Raw genomic sequence first — 21,398 nt, forward strand, 5'->3', positions numbered from 1 at the left:
CATCTGCTTTAATATTATGGACTACCTATTGATGGCAATCCTAATCAACCCAACAAGCCTACACCTTGCTGCCAGGCTCGCCTGCCAAGGAGGAAGGAAGCCTTTTTCCCAGCGCTGAACTAGCTCTTCTCTTTCTCATTAAGCGGACCAACTCTCCACCAGATGTCTTACCCGGGTGCAGCTCATGGAGTGGCCCCGACGGTGGGTTATTCCAGCAGTGAGCCGGGCAGCACCCATGGCAGTGCCAGTGCCAGAGCCCTTCCCCACAGCAATGCTCTGTGCATCACCCAGGCCAGCCCGCTAGTACCTGGACCTTGCAAGCTTTTCAAATAATCTCAATAAAAATGCATTTGAGAGGTTTTTTTTCAACTGAAGCAGTTGGTCAGGTGTGACTTGGGGTGTCAGGACGAATGCAATTCCGCCAGATTCCTGGACGTTTGTGTGTACCGAACATATTGGATGGGCACATCTGCTATACCCAGAGCAGTTTTTAAGCAAATTGCCCTTTCAGCAGCCACCGAGTCAGTGACATAACTGCACGTGCTCCTGTCCTTGCACTGCCAGACACAAACTACTTGGCCAAAGCGGGTGCTGTGACAGGTCAGAAGCCAGGAACGTGGCAAAAGCATTAGTCTGAGATTACCAGGATAAACCATAGAACACCTCTGCAAGCATCTGCCAAGTTTGATCTGTAAAATATCAAACAACTTCTCTTACATTAAATGCTACACAGACCGTACTTACTATATAGCACATGAAGTTAATAACGTAACAAACCCCTACATCAGAACTAGCTTTTGAAAACCAAACCAACATCCACTGTTTGCTTTCCAGATAAGCTAATGTTAACACGTGATGGGGCTGAGCACATCCCCTCAGCTGCAGCATGAGCTGGCCCAGACCCCCGGCGCTGGGCAGGGCACTGGGGGCAGGTAAGCAGGCACCCGGCACTACGGATTATCCGTCACCTTCCATCTTACCAGAAAAAAAAAAAAGCACAGAAACATACTTTACAGTTAATCTATTTTAAACAAAACTGTCTATCTAAAATATCCATTTGCCACTAGGTTTATTTTTGACTACACTGCTTGCGAGAAGCCAAGGGAGAAACTTAAATCACATGGGCCAGGATTTCTTCTTGCACAAAGGCTATATTGCCAATTTTTTACCATTTTATCGTGAGTATCAGAGTAGTTGGTGGGCTTGCTTTTCTGGAAAGTCAGAGCTGCTATAGTCATTGATTACAGGATGATCCCAGATTTCACATTTTTGAAGAATAAGCTTCTAACTCCAGGCAGTGTGGAGGAGAGCTGGGAAACGGGAACTCTGAGGCAGAAAACCCCAAAGGCTAATAAAACAAACCCAATCTTTACTATTTTTAAAATCTCATGATTTCGTTTTTTTTGTGGATGGGAGAGTGGCTGACTCATGCTATGTGAACCTTTGAGGTTAGCAATACTACCACAACAGCTTCTCCACATTGCTCTGGCACCGTAAGCAGACCCTACGCCGGCTGCAAGGTGCCATTGGGCAACCAGCCAACTCTGCTGCCCTAGGCTATGGGCCTGGACAGCCCAGGGGCTCCGATTCCAGGTTCACTATGGAAACAGACGGGATGGGGGTTTAAGGTTCACGGCTGGCATCCTCTCTCTCTTCCCAAGGCACACAGGCTTATGATGGGAGGGTCCTACATTTGGAAATTTCAGCATCACCGGTCTCAATACGGGACTACAAGCGTTGTAGCATAGTTTAGAGTCCACTGGAGACGTATTTGGTAAAATAAACAAACAGAGCAAGATTTTAAACATTTTTTTGCAGTGCCAAGCAGTTCACCAATTGCACATGCCACATAATAAACAAGCAGTTTCAGATTATAAGGGATTATCTTTGCTTTTGCAGTTGAAGCAGAATCTAGATCAGTCATCAGCGCTGCAGTTAGGGCTCGTTTTGCTTTACTGAGAGGTTTCCACACGTTCGTAGTCAACTGTTCTCTATTAGCATTAGCTGCCATTGCAAAATAAATAAATCCTTTGGAAGCGTAAGGCAATCAAGGACCTGATCTTATGTTCAGTCTTTAGGAAAAAAAGCCACGTTGTAATATAGTGATTTTCATTAGTAACAATACATACTCTCCCAAGTGGGTTCAGTGTTTTATAAAATGATAAAAGATCTACTTGCATTGACACTTCAGAAAGAACTTACATCTATTGTGCTGTTGTACAATTGTTTTTTAAAACAGTACACACACAAAAAAGGAAAATAAATGTGGAAAAGGTAAGAAGTTGCAGACGCCATGCAAATGGACACATGGCTGATATTAAGGACCAAAACGTGGCCTTTTTTACAGTCACGTGCAGCAGTTTGTCTACATAGTAAACCGTTAGCAGAATTGATCAAAGCACTCAAAAGCGTTTCTCACTACCCTCCTCTCTGCTAAATGATCTGCAGGACTGAACATAGATGTGGGATCCTGCAAACTCGGATTCATTCCCACTCTGCCACAAGAATCTGGGGAGGGAGCGGGAGAGGAACACTGCTCCTCATTTATTGCACATTGCCATATGGAAGACTTTTCAGCTGTTACATAGTTAGGCCTCACAGCCCTTCTCTCTAGCAGTTAAATATTATTCTGTCACTGCTTCCCTTTGTATAGACGGAGAAACTGAAGCTCAGGGAGGCCACGGGCACCGCGCCGGTGCTGCAGTTACATTGAGCCAAGGGGACTGGAGGCTGAGGCTCCCCCAATACACCCTCTGCGGCACGGGGCTGCCTAGGGGAGCTGCTCAGCTCCCTGCCCCGGCTCCAGGGAAAACCTAAAGCATGGTCACCCTGGTCCTGGTGAGCTGGCCACGTTGCGATGCATGAGGCATTTGGGAGGAGTACGTGCCTGCGGAGGAGGAGGCTGGGCTGCTGCCACGGCTCCCAGATCCTGCGGATGCTCGGGGACGAGGAGGTCGCGTTTACACATGTACAGCTTGCTCTGAAGGTTACCTTTGCACTCGGGAATCGCTTGTACTTGAAAATAACCCCCAATCTCCAGCAGCCAGACAAATACAGGGATAGAGATGGTGTGGTTTTGGAAAAAAACAGAAAATGAGACAAAATCTCTTCACGTTGCCCACCCTCTCCCATCACCCTCTGAATCAAGCAACGCAGGTTGGTTTGGCTGCTGGGTGCGAGGATGGGTAACACACAGGAAGATGAAGCGGGTGGTCATGAAGACCTCAAAGACTTAAGGAGGACACTGGCCAGCTTGAACCTTCTTTGGCTGTCAGCCTGGGAGAGCAGCCCACGTAGAAAGGCAGATGGGCAAAGGAGGTGGAAATGGCACCGTCAGAGGACTGGTCAAGGTGGGGACCAGGAAACCAGGACACTGCTCAGAAGAGAGAAGGGAGGGGCCCCTGGTAAGCTTTCTTTGAGGATACTGCTCAAAGAAGGAAAAGAATCTGGAAAACTGGGTGTTTAAGGAACACAAAATGCTGTTTGGTGATGCCACACCCTACCCAGAGAGTCTCCCCATGCCACAGGGACAGTCATGGCTTGGGCTTCCCAGCCACGCACACAAAGCACTGTCCCCTCCGCACCCCCGACTGCTGGGCTTGTGTTTCTGGCTGGGGTAGCGCTCATGTTACCCCAGAAGCAAAGACAGATTAAAAGGGTTTTAGAACACCTGAAAGATTTCCGCTGTCTCAGCTCTGGATGTGCAAGAGCCGCCCCAGCTGAGCTGCAGCACAGGGGGGACTCCTGCACATAGCCAGTGTCTGGATATTTATCACTTTTATCTCAATGTTAAGAAATACGGGAGATTATTCCTGAGTCAAAAATCTGCATCTTGCCACAGAAAGCTTCACCTGATATTCTGCCAGATCTTTCTTGTTTTATTCGTGTCTCATTCCTCCCGGTTCGCTCTCCTTCTCTACTGAACCACATTAGTGCTCTTCTCTTTCGCTGCTTAGACTGACTTGGCCTTTAAACCCCCGAGTATGCTGCAAAGTTGCCAAAGTCCTGCTCACTTTCCAAGAAATCTGGATCTGAATTGCTTAAACCTTGTTCCAGCACATGGAGAGAGGAGCTAGATCCAGCCTGGAACTGGGGAGCAGGTGGGCGGGCAGAAGCTTTGCAGGAGGTTTATTGACACACCTGTGTGAGAAGCATCAGATCTTTCCCAAGTCTCAGCTCCCTGCCTGCCGCGCTGGACTGGGCTGTAACTGTTAGCATTTTTACTTCCTCCAGTCTTTTTTCGCCCTCTCATTGCATTAAATCATTTTGTCTCTAGTTCTCCAGGAATATCGCCTGGAGGAGGGAAACTGTTGGGTATCTATCTTTCCTTGGAGACCTTCAAACAAAGATGTTCTGTACAATATTTGTCAATTTTCCCATTAAAGATGAAGAATTTAGCGTTCAGCGTGGATTTTAACCCTTCATATTGTAAAACCGGACTAGAGGCGCCAGTGCTGTAAAAAAGCAGCCAACCATCGCCTAGGTTGGGCACCCAGGTGCAATGAGAGCAAGGCGCTCCTCTCCGGCACGCTGCCCCCACGGGTGCTGCGCCGGGTGCCTCCACGACAGCCACGGGGTGGGCTTGCTGGCAAGTGGAGCAAAGATGTTGACGTCTTGCTAAAACGAGGGCACAAGTCGCACCAATTAAGCAACTCCTGATGGCGTGTTTGTGTTTGATGTGCAGCCTGCGCGGTGCATCGCCGCCGTCAGGACTGAATTGGGGCCAGAGATGTTATTGAATGTGGCATCTGCTGACCGCGGGGTTGGGTTGAGTGAATTTGGCCTGGTCTTACAATTTTCTTCCTTTTGTACATTTGTCCCTTCATGCTATTTGAACCTTCTTTTGTGGTTTAATACCGAATTGCACAGTACGGGAGGATAATTAGTGCTAAGTATTAAGCAGTTTATGTTCTTCTGTAATTAGAGAATAAGTCTGCGAGGTCTTTGGGCACTAGTTCCATGATGGTTTATTTTTACTACGTAAAACCCTTCAAGAGAAAAGGGTGTTTGTACCTTTGCATTCATTGGGCTTTTCATAATGAATAATGTGATAAAATATATCTTGCAACCTGACTGGTTGGACTAAAGATGTCAGGTTGCTGGGTCTTCTGAAACCAAGTACATGGTTTTCTTCAGTAATTAGGGCCATGCAGTGGTTTCGCCATGGATTTTATATTATATCAAATACGCATATTTGTTATTTATACACAAAATGCATGCACCTAAAATACAAAGCAAGCCAACTGTAAACAGATAGATATTGCAGAAGAAATCTCTCACTGAAATGACACGCTTATGCTTTCCCATGAACTTTTCCTTTCAGCAATCCTAATTAATACTCCAAAGTGCATTTTCAATTACATGAATCCAGATGCCATATTAAAATATATATTTTTATACCACAGCCATTCCTAGAAGCCTCTGTCACCCTGTGCTGCGCAGGCACTGTGCTGAGCCAGAGCCTGACCTGAAGGGTTTGCAGCTGGGATGAACAAAGTAAAAAAAATAGGCACCCAGAGGTGAAGCCACTTGCCAGAAACCTCCCCATCAGGTGGGCAGCAAGCTTGGGGAGCAGGGTCCAACCTCCCTGGTGCTGTTTCCTTACACTGCACCATATTCCCATCGACTGCTCAAATTCACACTTAAATGCCTAACACATGTTAGTGCCAACTTCTGTAACAAAATATGGTTCTTTGGAAGTCCTCTAAAACTGCTTTTGCTTGAGAAGTGGTTAATGTATAGCCAGCTGAAGAAGGAAATCAACTGCTTGCTGATAAACTCAGTGTAGCCAACTCTTGGGATTTTATCAGGAGTCCTGCAGGATCTTCTGTTCTTTTGGGGGTTTATTTTTTTCTAAAGCCTCAGCTCCAAAAATTCAGAAATTACAAAAAAATCTCGATTTCATTAAAAATAGCAGTTTCAGGCCCTCATAGCTATGGACAAAACCTGAACGCAGGAACAGAGCGTAGCTAAAAGTTCCGGAAAACCCCAAGAGGCAAACACAAACCCACTGCAGTCCTATGGTCCCGAAAGCCTGCAGAATTTGGTGAACTTGTGTCTCAGAAACATCAGCCTGGATTTGGAACGCGCTTTTTTTAACGTCCAGGTGTTGCCCAGGCACGGTGGAACCGCAAGCCGCAGCCCCCGTGAAAGCCCTCTGCGCCATGGGGGGCTGTGGGCAGGGGCGATGCCATCCCTCCGGGTGCTCCCGGCAAGCTCAGCCTGCCGCCAGAGCACCGGGGACCACTGGCCTGACCTTCCCTGCCCACCCCCAGCGCGATTTTAGGTGAGGCTCGTCACTAGGGGAGCGATAATTTTGGTAGGTATTATTTTTGCACTTGGAACGTCCTTGATGATTTACTGCAGTAGCCACAGCAGAGAAGCCTTCAGCCATGAATTAAGTGCGGATCATTTCTTTAACCTCAATAATCAACCGCAAAATGTAACTTGCATTTTAAACTCTTCCTCCAAATACCACACGCGAGGAAAAACCTGAAGGGATGGCTCATTTCGGAGGCAAAACAATTCAGGAATGGTCTCTCACATAATACAAGTTGTACTAAAAATTCAGGCGCTGCAGCCCAAAGACTGGCAAGGAAGTGGTTAACAGACATATGCTGTATAATTAGGAGATGCATTAATGATTATGAATAGTAAATGACTTGGTGCAAGGAAAAAAGCTAGTCAAAAGGGACATGCACCTATCTTACATGTTTATTAGAAACTGTATATAACTAGAGAATTCTGCTATTAAGAATCCTGCATTATTGGTGTAAATACTTCCAAGGGTACATCAAATTGTAATCTTTCATACGACATCCATCAAACCAGGCTGGAGATTTTGACAAACATTAAACACAGTAAGGAGGCAATTATGTATGCATGATTTAATCTGCAACTAATTAATATGCAAATGTATTCATATGTTAGTTACTAAATTAAAAATGCAAAGAAGCCCTTATGGTGATTCTCAAAATTTTGCACAAACAGAACATTTAACATATAAGAAAAAATGAAGTTTTTTGGAAACCTGCGGCATACTTTAAATCTTTGGAAACCTGTTGCACGGAGATGGTTCAAAAATATTTACTTAAATACCGGAGAATGATAAAAGGCGCATTAATTTTATGTCGGAATGTGGTGGCAGAAAGGTTAAACATGAATCTCTGAAAGTCTTAGGAGATGTGCGCTAATTATCAAACAAACTGTATTCTAGACCGAACTCCCACAGCCTGCAAAAAAAATTCAGACTCGGCACAACCTGGTCATCTTTCTGGCGTTTTGCTCCATCCGTGGCTGCGTGCGTGCCGAATCCTGGTCGATTTTAAGACAGCCGATGCCCCCACAGCCTCACGCTGCACTCGGAAACACTCTGATGGTCAGTGACACAAAAGCCCGCGCTCTCTTTTCACCCGAGTAGGTTTTCTGTTTAAGAAATCTTCTGGAAAGATTGAAAATAAGAGGTGTGAGGGAACTAATTGGGTGAAGGTGGACAGCAACCGCCTTTAATTCTTTTCCAGATGCATCTTCAAAGAAAAACAAGGATGCAAACAAGGAGCAGACATTTAGAATATTTCCTGCAGAATTGCTACAGCTATGATTTGGAATAGCTTCCACCCCCTAGTAGGTAAGTCAAGAACAATAACTAAGTATATATTATACCATTGTTTGCATTTTGAATGTATCTGTTATTTAATGTGCCAGGATTTCCTTTCAGTCATATTTCCAGGGAGAGTTCAGTTGCATTCTGAGCTCTGGCCGTGGCTCCCAGGCTAAGCCGGAGCAGCCAGCACAGCCAACAAACACGGAGCAGGTTGAGTACAGAGGGAAGCACACTAAGTACTTCCAGGCTGTTTCCTGGGCCAGTGAACTCTCACTGCTTTCTTTTTTTTTTTTTTTTTCCCCTTCCCCCTCCTAAAAAATACAAGCCATCCCCTCTGCTGCAGGCCCACACCAGACGAGGATGCTGGCGTTGGTGGGCATGCTGCCCTGAGCCCCCCGGGTGCTGGCTGAGAGCCTGGGCAGGGGGCCCCATGGCACAGCCCCCCCGCCCCCCCCCCCCCCGGGACGGCACCCAGGGGACCCTGGGGGCTGATGGGTCCTCTCCTGAGCAGCTACATGTGCTGGGTGGGAGTGTGCATCCTGCTGCCACCCCAGCAATGGGCCCTCTCCTGGAAGCCACGAGCTCTTCCTCCATGTTAATCAATACGGTTGCACCAGCACGTCCTCAATGCCGAGGGCTTTTAGGATCAGGAAAGAGCTTTCAGAGATCAAATTCACCCAGTTGAAGAGGAAGAAGTCTAGACTGGAACGGAAAACTGCAGCGAAATCGCTTTGAAAATATGAACAGGCTTGGTTGCACATATTTAAATCTACTTTGTTGCGCCTTGATAGGTGACTCTGGATTTTTGTTTAGGCCAGAACCGAATGTAAGGCTTTTAAAAGCTTAAACGTACACATTTATGCATTCATTACACAGTGTTAAATCTAATTTGTTCTTTTTACTGTCACAGGAAGCACATGTTTAAAGCAATCTGTTTCCTCATATGAATGCTTTCCTGTCTGTTTGAAAAAAATTGCAACACACTTTACCCCAAGTAACCAAGAGGTGATCATAAATATCCCTAAATAGCATTAAACAGATATGAAAGACATTAACACTTCCAGAATGCCAAAGTAGTATTAAAAAAAAATTCTAACAGATGCTCCTAGGTCAAAAAGTGAAATGTGTGTTTCCTGAAAAAACACTCTCATCAGAATCATAAATGAACTGTGAGCGGAGAAATGAGGTGTTGCAGAGCAAATGAGAGGATCTTTTTGGTTAAGGACTCTCACACACTATTGCCAAAGTGTGGTTGCAATAAAAGAGCCAAAATTAAAGGCGACTTTGCTGCAACCCAGCATCTTTTATTCCACCAGGTGGCAATGGCAGCGAGGGAGGGCTGCCGCCCAGCCCTGCCACACCACACCACGCCGTGCCACACTGTGCCGTGCCACGCCACCAAGGGCTGCCTCCACCAAACTGGCCACCGACCAAGCGATTTAACTTTGCCGTGTCACTTTGTGGCTTGCACTTGGCAGGGAAAAGATGTTCTCATCTGGAAACGCACTCAAATCGTCTGGAATATGCAAATCTAGCTTCAAATACCCAAATAGCGAAGCCCCTCTCACTCCGGAGCGGGGACATGTGCTTCCCGGCTTGAGGGGCTCGCTGCAGCACTGGGCAATGCTGTAGCAGGCGACGGCTCACCACAGCACAGCTCGATTTCAGGCACCTAAAATATTCAAGTCTTTATTACGTGCTAGAAAAGCAGCAAACGCGGGAGCCTTTCAGCCTTTTATTGTTTACAGGATAGCAAGGGTGGCACGGGTAAAACCCACTGCTGAGCCACCCCTGCCCTTAGATGCTGTGGGTGGGCTCTGGGTGCGGGAGGGCTCCCGTCCCCGTGGCCAGCTGCGGACCCCTGGGAATGGCCCGGGCCACCTGCCTGCGCCTCTGCAGAGCCAGGGATGAAATCCCTGTGCACTACATCCCTACACACGCAATCTGCAGCACTGACAGACATGAGGATGTAACATCTCGGAGCATCGGCATGGCTGAAAGGAGCCCTCCCAGGATGCAAGGAGAGAGCATTCTCCACAGCTTTCCAGGGATTGTTGGGAGAACAGGTGGGAGCAGGAGCTCAGGGGAGAAAGCAAGCAGGGCAGGACAGCCCGTCCTGTTCTGGTTCTGCTGGAGATGTCCGTGGGGCCGAAGCTTTGGGAAGCAAAACGCAACATGCCTTTATGGGTCTAAACCCTCGCCGGGGCTGCTGCAGTGTCCGCTCCACTCGGGCACTGACTTTAACCGCTTGTTTGGCCTGTTGAAAGGCGCTGTATGCCATTGAAAATAAAATAACAATAAAAAAACAACCAGCCATTGTAGGCCTCCTAGATTTTGTGCCAAGAAACTGTCAGGGGAGCTTTGCTATGCATTTAACAACGTTAATAGTTATTGGAGCTCTTTATGCCATTTCCCCCCCCCCCCCCCCCATATTTTTGCTATGCTGATTTTTTTGCTCATTTACCGCTTCAGTGTAAAGGCAAAAAATACTTCAGAGGAAAAATTAATGTTCCTTAGATAAAACACAGGGAGTCTGTTACAAATGTACTCCAGTCAGAGTGCAAGCATATCAATCTCGACAGAGTATCTTCAACTTCCATAGATAACTTCTTCATTAACATCCCGCTCCCTGCTCCACACACTGCATCACTCTCCCCACTTCGACCCCACGTCCAATCTGTTCTGAAATGCCAGAACAACTTTTTAAAAAAAAATTAGATCAAATAAATAAATCCCCAGCACCAGAAGCCACCCTTTCCTAAAACCACACTGGAAAGGCCTGATACAAGATAGGATTTAAATGCTTATATCTTAAATGCTGAACTGTGCTAATCAGAGATCTGAAGGCGCTGCACTGCTTGTAATGAATACAATCTACAGATAATATATAAAGAAAAGGCACAAAATCAAATTACTGCACAGAGATTTTTTTTTAATCATTAAATGCTTTTTCCTAACAATTATCCTCAAGTTCAAACAGAAAAATTAAGTACTGAGTTTTACACTTGTGAAACTCAGCTTAATTCCCAAATGCAAAAAGAATTACAGATTACATAGCTAAGGAAAGAAAGTGATTGAAGGCTGGACGTGAAATCGCCATGTATTTTGACATTTCTTTACTGACTAAAAAGCATTTGCTGACGGATCCTTGCAGCAGAGAAGAGGAGGGCAGCTGCGGTGCAGGGCGCGGGCAGGATGGGCTCCTCCAGCTGCAGGGTCCCCAGTGCCCAAGGTGCCCAGCACTCCCTGTCCTCCTGCTCCGCCGGGAACCTGCCAGGGCCAGTGCTCGGTACGTACGCACAGACAGCTCGATGACAAGTTTAAAATTAAAAAAAATGCTTTGTCAAGTTTTTGGGGAAAAAAAGACACCGGGCTGAGGCATGCGGGGCACGTTCGATCCCAAAGAACCCCCCAAGGACCCGGGGAGCGGGGTCTGCTCCTGGGGCGCCGCTACCGTTCTACCTGTGGCAGAGGAAGGAAAGTGCTTAAAAATAGATTTTAAAAGAGGTGCCTTAAACATAGAGCCGAGTACCTGCTGCGCCTCAGCCTGCCCCTTTCGCAGGCACTGGCAGATAGCTGGACTGAGTGGCCGAAGCCCGGAGCCGGCGGGCGAGGCGCCCCCTGCACTACCGGCGGCGCTCTGAAGAGGGAGCCTCTGCTCAAGCTAAGCAAAGAACCCCACGAATCACTACTGGATCTGGTTGGGGGGTTTGGGGTTGGTTTTTTTCAGTCCAAAATAGTGAAACCATTTAGAAATGTGTGAATTTTGCAGTAAAGGTTTTACCTTTAAATCTACCGTAAGGCCAAGGCGTAAGAAAAATACACGTATCGGACCAAACCCTTCCCATCGCTTTTTTGTGTTGAAGAAACCCTGGGCAATTCATTCAAAAGGAAACACTTTGCCATTTTAAGCTGTATTTTCTCTACTTGTTGATCTATATGAAAACCACACGATCGCAGAGTTTTGTTTGCAAAATGACTTCCAGGCCGTTTTGCAGGTCAGGAGCAATTCCAGGTACAGTCTGCAACAGACGGTCCTTTAACCGACCTCCTCACCGCTGTATTTTATCATTTCCTTGGGTTGACTTTATTTGTTATGTGCTAAAGCTGCACTTCCAAATTTATGTCTTTACTTTTAAGCAAAAAGCAGAGCTTTGTTATAATTGAAAAAAAAACCCAAAACCCAAAAAACAAACCCCCAAACTGTGGACTTAATAAGGTTTGAATTTGAATATGGAACACCGCCCCCCCCCCCTCCCCCCAACATAATGTGGGATGATTTACATGGCTGGCCAGAAGGGTGAGGGGGATGTTAGCCAGGCTGCTTCCCCTGGGGCCACCAGATGAAGAGGATCTTGTCAACCCAATAAGGCGGTGAGCGTGACAGCCCATGGCCGGTGGGAGCCTGGGTGCTCCCGGGGAAGGGTGGCCGCTGCGAGGATCAGACAAATTACTTGGGGGAAACATACAGGCTGCTGTGAGGCAGGGGAAAGGCAAGGACCCTGCTGCAGGGGTGTTGCAGTGCATTGCGCAGGTCTGGGCTCATCTCTGTGGGCTCTCAGGCCTCACTGAGTTATAGTAAAATATTATGAAAAAAATATTATTAGCTCCTGTTATTCCTTCCTTAATCCAGCTGCTACCTCGCTTCCTCTCACATGATGCAAGTTGTTCGCCGCGTCCCCATGAGCTGCCCCCCAGGTTTTCACCCCCGTTGCTGTCCCTTGGATGGTTATCTCCAGGAGGGTCAGCTGTCCCAGGGAGCCTTCCCCTCAATGCCACTGGTGCTCAAAGACCCCCAGACCAGGATCCAGCCCTCAGGCAGGCTCCGCACCGCTGCCCAAGTGCCATTAGGCAGCTGGGATGCTCTGGCACATCTCTGGTGGGTGCCAACCCACAACCCACCACTGAACCCTGGACACTTCAAAGGACCCCACAGGTCCAGTGTGGAGAAATGTCTCCAAAGGCACTGGCAGCAGCGACACCGCTGGCACCCCAGGACTGGTGAATTTTCTGCTACGGCAGGTGGTACAGGGAAAGACGGGGACATCATATTTGTTTTGGAAAAGTCCCATTTAACGCAGATGTTTGAAGGGAAATTCATAGGGCTGCGTTTTTTCAGTTGAGGTAGGAAGCCTGCAAAGTCTGCACAAAAAGCACAAGCAGTGCTTCCTCACCTCCCAGCAAAATCATCAAGGCTTCTCCCATGGAAAACAGAATAAAGCTGTGGAAAAACTCCAGGTGGCATCCCAGTAGTATTTCTTCTTTCTTGAGTTTTTGGAACCAAGCAGGTGTTTCCTTAGGATGTACAACTGAGTCATACACTTCCTTATCTGGCTGGCTAGCAAGGTGCTTGTAAATACACACAACAGCGAGTGCAGATTAGATGTCTCCAGTCTAAGAAAGGACACCTTAAATTAAGATGAAAGAGACTCTTGCCATTAAAACTGAGGCTTGAGAGATTTTATGTGCTGATTTGCCAACAAAATCGATTAATTTCTCAGTTCCTCGCTTTTCTTTTAACACAACTGAGGCATATGACATTGGACTTCTCCCTGTCTTTATTCTGGCTGTAAAATCTTCCCCACAAGAATCCTCCTAGAATCTGCATTCAAAATAATGTGTGACGCCTGCCCGGGCTGTGGTTGCAATCCTGCTCCTTGGCGCAGCCCAGATCCTATTGCCAGAGCTGGTTCCCTCACCCCGCGCCCACTCACATCTGTTTGACAAGCAGAGAGTGAAGTGGGTGCCATGGGCAGAGGTGAAGCCCCTGGCAGAGGTGGGAGCTGAGCCCCAAGCCCCCTTCCCAAGCAGCATGTTGCCCATCTTCCCCAAGGGCTCCTACAGATGCAACTTCCAAGGAGATGGTTCAACCTGAGGAGCCATCATCTCCTCTTTCCTCCTTTTGAAAGGCTTTTATTTATTTTAAAGCTGCTGGTTCCATTAAGAGCAAATTAACCTTGGAAACCAGAAAGACATGACTGTCTGTGATCACTGGCTATGCCAGGGCTGGGCTATGGCTGCTTTTACAGCCGCGGCTTTTGCCTTCTTTCCATTTCACTGCAGCTGATCCCGGGGATGGGGGATGCACAGGGACACTCCACCTCTCAAGGAGACATGAGGAAAGAAGCATGGGGTGAAACACCTCCGTGGGGTCCCAGCAGGAAAATTCGCCCTCCAGGGAAGCCCGGACCCACGAGCTGCCTCCGCGGTGGCCAGCAGGCAGGTTTCAGGGAACACAGCTCAGTACAGCTGGCTGTGCGGCTGTGAAACAAGAACTGCATCCTTGCCCACTCAAGGTGTGCTATCAGCAGGGTGCAAGCTGGAGTACACCGCCACCATCCTCCTGTTTCACTAGGTACCAACAGGACCTCTTACAACAATGTGAACCTCCCCCCTGCCAGCCTTAAACCATCCTAAAAGCAGCTCTGCGTTAGCTTCGCTGTGCAGCCGTGGCAATGGAACGACGGCACCAAAACCTGTGGTTCACGGCTGCGACGTCACCCCAGACCCCGCAGTTCCCCTGCGGAGCTCCTTCGCAAGCTCCCACGCAAGCTCCCACACAAGCAGAGGCAGACTGGAGAGGCTGTCTCCCCACAGCTGCTAAACCCTGGGTGCTGCTGACCCCCCCCAGCCCTAGGTCACAGGGACAATCGCGCAGCTCACACCAGCACCTCTGACCCTGCACCAAGCAGCATGGTGGGTTTGGTCCTCCCTGGGAAGGTGCCTGGCTGGGGATTCGAGACAGGCTGAAAGCTGCATTTATCGGCACAGCTTGAGAGCCCGAACTGCCCTCTCCAGGGGCAGAGCAGGACGTGGGATTCTGCTTGGTGTCACGGTCCTGGCTCTGCCATTAATGGGGATCAAACAACAGCAACCAGCCACTCTTCCTGTGGAGCTAAGGGAGCAGGAGGCCTGGGTGCAGTTGTGAAGGAGAAGAGTGTCCACAGAGAAAACAGAAGATGAATACATCGTGCCATAATGGCTGTACTTGACAGCCTGTTTGCTAGATGATAATAACACCAAAAGGAATCGCATGAGTTGAGCACCGTATGACCTCCAGGCACCTTACTGGAAAGCCTGGCCACACAGAAGAGCAATTTGAGATGCAGAAAGCCTGCGGGTGGCCTTTGCTGGACTCGCCCACCCACCGTCATTCTCAGAGGCGAAAAGCCTGTCTTGGCCATGCAGGGGGCTCAAAGGCAATGTCACCACTTGTGCTCCTCGGAGCTGCTCCCACTTCAGCCTCAGTAAGCCCTCCTTCTGCTGAAGCACGCAGCCTGCTCCAAGAAAGCCAAAGAAGAGCTTGCACCGTGCCTGCGGATGACTAGCATTGTCAGCACTCTGTGAAGGCTTTGTTTCTGAGCTTTCTTTTTTTTGTCCTCAATATATTGCCTTGTATTACAGGTGCTATCTGTTGGAAACCAGCACCTGGGCAGACACCGCTTCCCTGCCACAGTGCCACCGTGGTGGACTTACTGAAGTCAGGATGATACAAGTTCTTGTAAACCCACGACTCAAAACGTGACCTCTACAACCTAAGCCCTTCCCTCTTTGCTCACTTTTCCCCCAAAGACCTCCCATTCCATACCCCATTCCTTCACAGACGCTTCCCACCATGCACACCAGGCGCAGCTTGCTCATTCCTGACTCTTACTGGTCAAGAGAAGAAAGGCGGAAAACACCACAGCACTTGGCAAACACTTAATGTAAAAGGTCAGATGTTGATTAAACCATCAGCAGCCAAACTGGATGAAGGCTTCAGGTTAAAGATTAAGAGAACAGCAAAGCCTTAGGATGAAGTTAAGGGTGAGGAGGTGGTTGTGCAGAGGAGCCACCTGGATTGCATGATGCTAGGTGATGGCAGCATCCGACACTGATCAAGAATGCTGCACCAAATGACTGCAACACCTCTCATAAAGTAGCCATTATTGTTACCCAGGAAAGGAAGCCCCGGACTGCAGGTCCAAACAAAGTTTACGTGCCCTTGTGTCTGGTCCTACATAAATGCCCAGGTCAAACCTCGTCTGTGGGTAGGAGAGCTATTTCTGCGGTGCCCACCGCCTGCGCCAGCCTGGGTACCAAGCATTACCATGACAGAGTTCAGTAAAGGCACGTGGCTACTCAACAAGCAAACAGAAAAATCTCATTTTTCCTAATATTGTCGTGCCTGTATTGCATCCTCAGCTGGCTCAATCCAATATAGCCTGGCCTTCCTGGCACTGCTCCAGTGGGAGCAGAGCTCTCCAGGCCTTCGACCGAAGGCAGAAAACTCCAGTACAAAACGGTCCCAGTACAACCCCTTGCCCCAAAAGACTACATAGAGTCTGTAAGTCCATGGAAGTATGTTAGGCTGCATTATATCGCGGACAGGAGCCCAGGACACGGTGAGGCCATGTGTGCCTGGGGAGTGGGCAGAGCCAGGGTACCCAGCCCCCTGCCCCACCACCTGAGATGGCAGATCACACTGGGCTGTACAGGCACATTCAGGTTACAACACCTGAAATCAGTGAAGTCCTGAAATGCCAGAGATGGGAGAAGCTCCACACAGGATGCCACGGACACGTTGGACAAAGCCAATCTCACCATGCACTATCCAAGACCCGCGCAAGCCCCCGCCGCAGTCGGTTGGGCAGGCACCACGGCACATGGGGAATGGGCTGGGGGGGACAGGCACATCCCGACCCACGTCTCCGTTCAGACCGAGCTTTTGGAGCTCAGCACTTCAGTTCCAGCTCAGCTCCAGATCTGTCACCAGTTCATAACTGCTGTGATGAGCTGTGGCTGAGACCAGCCACAGGGGTCCAAGAATGGGCAGGACCATGGGATGCATCCCCCACACCCAGAGCACACTTGAGGGGTTTTACCTTCCCAACACCAAATTTAGTTCAAATCTTCATTATTTTTTAAACTCAGACTGTTTCCATAGTTTAATTTACTTTGTTTTCCAAACTCGTAGCCATTTCTTATAATAAAGGGGAGCTGATACAACATATTTATTACCATTTATCATTGAAATTTTTATGACTACTTATGAATTAATCAACAATAACTGCTTTCACAAATGCTGCTGCATTAATCTCCATATCCACTCCATAAATCACATTGAGAACAAGTTAATATACATATTTTAAGAGAAATACAGCAATATTTCCACCCTATCAACTAAGTATATTATAAGCTAGTTATTCAATTTATAAATGCATCTACTTCATCCAGCATCATAAATCCTGGCAGTTCAGCGTGACACAATCTATAACCTAAATATAATCTGACCTTTTGTAAGACATTTTTTCTGTTTGAGACACACAGGTGCTTTTTCTAAAGCATCATCGTTTCAAGTGCAATGTATGATTCATGATACATGAAGACAACAAGACCCAAACACCTATCTGTATGTTTGCTTAAAAAAGGCTGTATCACCCTCCAGAACCATCTTATTCACATTACTGGACTTTCATTTTAATTTACTTTACAGAGCTATGGGTGATCAAAATATTCAGGAATATTTTTTTATATTTTATTTTCTAATAAATTGTACAGCTCATTAAAATAATCAGAAGTATTTAAAGTGCATATTCTACTCCATGAGAATTTCGCTTAGAAATAAAAATACCGTTAAAATAGCTAAGAGTATTGAGCTGTAGAAGTACTTCCATTCTGTACAACAACTGTATTCACAAAAAATTAAAGGAAGCACACATTTGAGACTAATCTGCGACAAACATAAATTGCCTTTCATTCTTTTGAAGCAAGAAGTAATCCCTAAAAAAACTTTTGCAGCAGTTATAAATCCCTGCAGGTTGACATTTCCAACAGAAACGTCGGCACCCTTCCCCACGCAGCAAGGGCAGATAGCAGGTACCATTTTACTGAAAGGATCTTTTCGAACTCAGATGCGAAAATATCTCTGTAAGTGTCCTGAGATGATCACCGGTCTACAGAGCAATGTTTTAAACCACAAAAAAAACCCGCAGCTTTGGGGTTGGCTTGTCTTTTTTCTTGCCTGCAAATGACTCAACAGCAAGCCAGCAGAATTCCCGAGCTACCGCAAGCAAGCGCGGCAGCGGCTGGTGCCAGGAGCATGCGGAACAGGCGCAGCATCCTTTGGCGCGGTGCATCGCAGCACGGGGGCTCTGTGGCACAGAGGGGCTTTGCGCTCCCACAGCCCTGCTCCCCTCCCTAGGACCCCCATCACATAGGGAGCTGGGAGGGATACAGCATGTGAAGTCGTCAGCAAAACTATTGAAAGCTAAAGTTTCATCTAAATTAAATCCACCTCTAACTTCAAGCGTAAGAGTACTTGTAAAAACCTTTGGGGAGGATATTAGCTATTGCTGTAAAGGAGTCCAATAAAAACCAAAACCAAAAAACACACAGTGAAATAAATTTAAAATACACGTGTGGGAACTTACTTTTAATTAAAAAAAAAAATATATAGTATTTTTTACTTTACTGGAAACTTGCATTTGAGAATTTCCATTTCTCAACAACTTTCAGAAAAGATTTATGTTTGTATTTGTTTAACGTTATAAAGATTACAATAATCCGTGCGATTAAATTAGTATGTTCATATGTTTCTTTTTCAGGTTAAAATGTTATTATTTATAAAGTGACCAGTAATGAAACTACTGTTTAGCACAGTCACGACAATCACTGAAGCTTTAAAAGTATGCTGATTTTGGAAAAGAAAATTTACATGGATTTATGGTAAAAACATAAAACCCATCTGAGATTAACATGCCAATTTGTTATATATTCTGCAAGACTGATTGCCATTCAGCTCCTCCTAATAACCAGATTTAGAGATAAAACAAATAGAGTTGTCAGGTATGAAATGGAAGCTCTCCCCTCTTGAGTGGTTTGTTTTCTGTTTGCAGATATTGATACAAAAATACATATTTTTAAAGTAATGGCAGAGAAAAAAATTAGAATAAAAATACTGGAATAAAATGTGCTCTTTAGCCATCCTACCCTTTATACTGTAGTTACTGAAATGTCGTATCACTTCTTTTAAAACTGCTATTTTCTATAGATTTTAATGGATTTAAAAGTAAATGCTCTCAAAAGATGTAATGCACCTTGGTACAGCTTATTCAGGGAAAAAAACACCAAAAAACCAAAACCAAAACAACCAAACAGATTTTCCACAGTGATGATAAAATGCAAACTAATAGAATGATTTGGGTCATGAAACAAAGGACTTCACCGAACCAAAGAGAAACCCCAACTTCTGACTGCATGGTGCAAAGATTTCACCACAAACACTGAAAACCGTGCCCGGTGTAGCTGGATGGCACCCATAACCCTCCTTACAAAAAGGTATCTGGGATATTCTTTAAAATATCATGGAAAGCCCTGGGTAATTACCAGCTCTGTTGTTACTGCTCGAGCAACCCACAATGCCTCTGGCAGCAGCTGGATCCCGGCGGTTGACACCTGGGCTCACCCCCAGCCAGCTCCTGCTGCAGGTACCATAGCTCAGAGACCTTGTGTGAAAATGAAAATGTTCACCCCGCATCCCGGGCTGAGACCCCTGGACATTTCTCAGAAATCCTCTCCACACAGCTCTTTGAACATGCAAATCCATAAATCAGCAGCAGCCCGACAAAACAGCTAACCGGCACGTGCCAGGGATGCTCGCCCTGCACAGGTACACGCTGCCCGCACCCGCGCCAGCTCTTCAGCGTCCATCGCTGAAAATCCACATGAGCAGCCGACACTCATCCCCATCGTGCAATTAATCCCTTCCAAGCTGGGACAAGTGACGAGATTATTTTTTTTTAACTCTCCTTACCTTGGCCTCAGCCCTCAGCGCCAAGCGCCCCAGGAGCCCGGCAGCGGGTTTGTTTCTCTCTGCCCACAACCGAACAAAGCCACCCCATCACAAGCCAGCGAGCAGACGAGCGGTACTTACTGAAGATGGCAAACCTGGAGGAACTTTTCGAACTTTCTTTGTTTGTACTTCTGAAAAAAGACAAAACAGTGTCTTCATAAGACAGGCGCTTTTTTTTTTCTTTCCCCTGAAATTTTCTACAGCCCCAGCTACTAATCGCCCTGCCCGCCGCCTGACGCTGGGCGTGCAGCAGTTATGGTAACACCGAGTGGATGCCACTGCTCTTAAGTCCAGCAGTAAAATGCTGGAAAATTGTTCATATTCTGATCTCGAGTGTTAAGGCCTTTGTTTTCACTTTACACTGACGTGCTTTAAAAAAAGCGATTTTTTTTAAGGCTCCTTGCACGCTCGACAAAGGACAGAGAGGAGCAATCAGCCAACGTTAAATAAACCCCTCCGAGAGTCCCGGTGGAGTACGCTCTGCCACTTATTGTATTTATTTCAAAGTATTGCTAAACAGGACTGAATTCCGATTATTTGTTGAAATGGAAAAAAATAAAAAAGGTTGAACACAAAATCACTCACCCATAGAGGTGCTGTGGAGAGGCCTCCGCCGGGGGTTATTGCTAGAATACTGATAGTACTGGGAGCCAGGCTTAGTGGGGGAAAGCGCTCCTGGGTTGCCAATATCCATGTCACCTCCAAGGAGACTTTGCTAAAAGATTAAAAATATATACGTGTGTGCGCATGCATGTTAAATCCGACTTTCCTCATCATTAGCTATTTCTCATTCCTAAAAATAACACAGTAAAGAAATCTTCATAAGCAACTGAAACACGGAAACAAGAACCTGCCAAATCTTTAAAGGAGACATTACAAAAATTTCCAGTTGACAATCTTTCCCTTTACTGGGAAATCACAAAGTAATTAATTTAAAATATGATTATTTACATTTAAAGGAGACTTATTGCCTATTTATTCAAATGCAATCAATGTTTTAAAAACTTTTGGAGCTCTGTTATATATATTTGAAGATAATTTAGTTTCTTTGCTGCAAACAAGATAGTTAAGTGCACAGATTTCACAATAATAAAACTTTAAAATAATCCTGCTGTTGATAGAGCAGTTGGCTCAGTGTGCATGAAACAGCTTCATTGTCTATCCCCGTGCAAGGAAAAATTCCTATCTGTGAAATAAATACAACAGGTTTTGCAATATAAAAATCTGCACAGCAGGCTGTACATGATATGTGATTAAAATGTGAAAATAAAATTATGCATTTTTAATATTTTTTGCAATGCCATCATAAAAAAAAGCACCTCAGAAACCGCAAACAATTAATGCTATTGTATAGCAGCAGCAGTAGCAGCAGCGATGGACTTTCAATATATCCATTTTCTGCCTGTACCATTAACTAACAAGATACATCCCAGTAAACACAACATTTTCCCAGCTACAAAAGGACTAGGGTTTCCATGAAACAGCAGAAAACGTGATCTGACCCCCGGTATAAGAAAAATTATAAATCTGTAAAAGACTATGACAGAAGAGAACGATTTCCTGAGTAATGTTCTATTTGCTATAAACTACGTTGAAACTTACCCATAATATATAAATCCCCTGATTATACTCTGCATTGAACACATTGTTCTTTTAATTATTCTGATACGCAATAAAACAGGTGTAGATGCTACCATTTATATTAAGAACAAATTTACCATTTAATAAAGAAATTTTAAAATTAAGTACCAAAAATCTAACTTTATCGTTACTTGTAATCAACTTTTACTGACTGAACTAATTACTGTACTTGATAAAGTACAGAATGTGTTTTCCCTAATCTAAATTCTAATCACCATGTCACTCACAACAGACTTAGTAATGCTTCACTAACACACTATTCACATGCAAAATACTCTAAATAGGCCAATTATGACTCTGCCCCTGTTCCCTGGTTAACCC

The 21,398-nt window shown here is 46.1% G+C and overlaps 1 protein-coding gene across 22 annotated transcripts in view; it reads right to left on the reverse strand.

The window, feature by feature from the left end:
- TCF4 (transcription factor 4) overlaps window positions 1–21,398 on the reverse strand; it is a 240,339-nt gene that overhangs the window by 74,901 nt on the left and 144,040 nt on the right. For 18 of the 22 annotated variants that reach the window (XM_056323838.1, XM_056323839.1, XM_056323843.1 and 15 more), the window contains 2 exons: window positions 20,022–20,151; window positions 19,518–19,567 (listed from right to left, as the gene is read on the reverse strand). The exons of 3 other annotated variants lie outside the window; for them this stretch is intronic. In XM_056323838.1, the coding sequence (XP_056179813.1) occupies window positions 19,518–19,567; window positions 20,022–20,151 (180 nt within the window). The remainder of the gene's footprint in view (window positions 1–19,517; window positions 19,568–20,021; window positions 20,152–21,398) is intronic. One more of the 22 variants, XM_056323835.1, reaches the window with a different exon arrangement.

Source organism: Falco biarmicus, chromosome Z (genome assembly GCF_023638135.1).
Source record: "Falco biarmicus isolate bFalBia1 chromosome Z, bFalBia1.pri, whole genome shotgun sequence".
Lineage (NCBI taxonomy): Eukaryota > Metazoa > Chordata > Aves > Falconiformes > Falconidae > Falco > Falco biarmicus.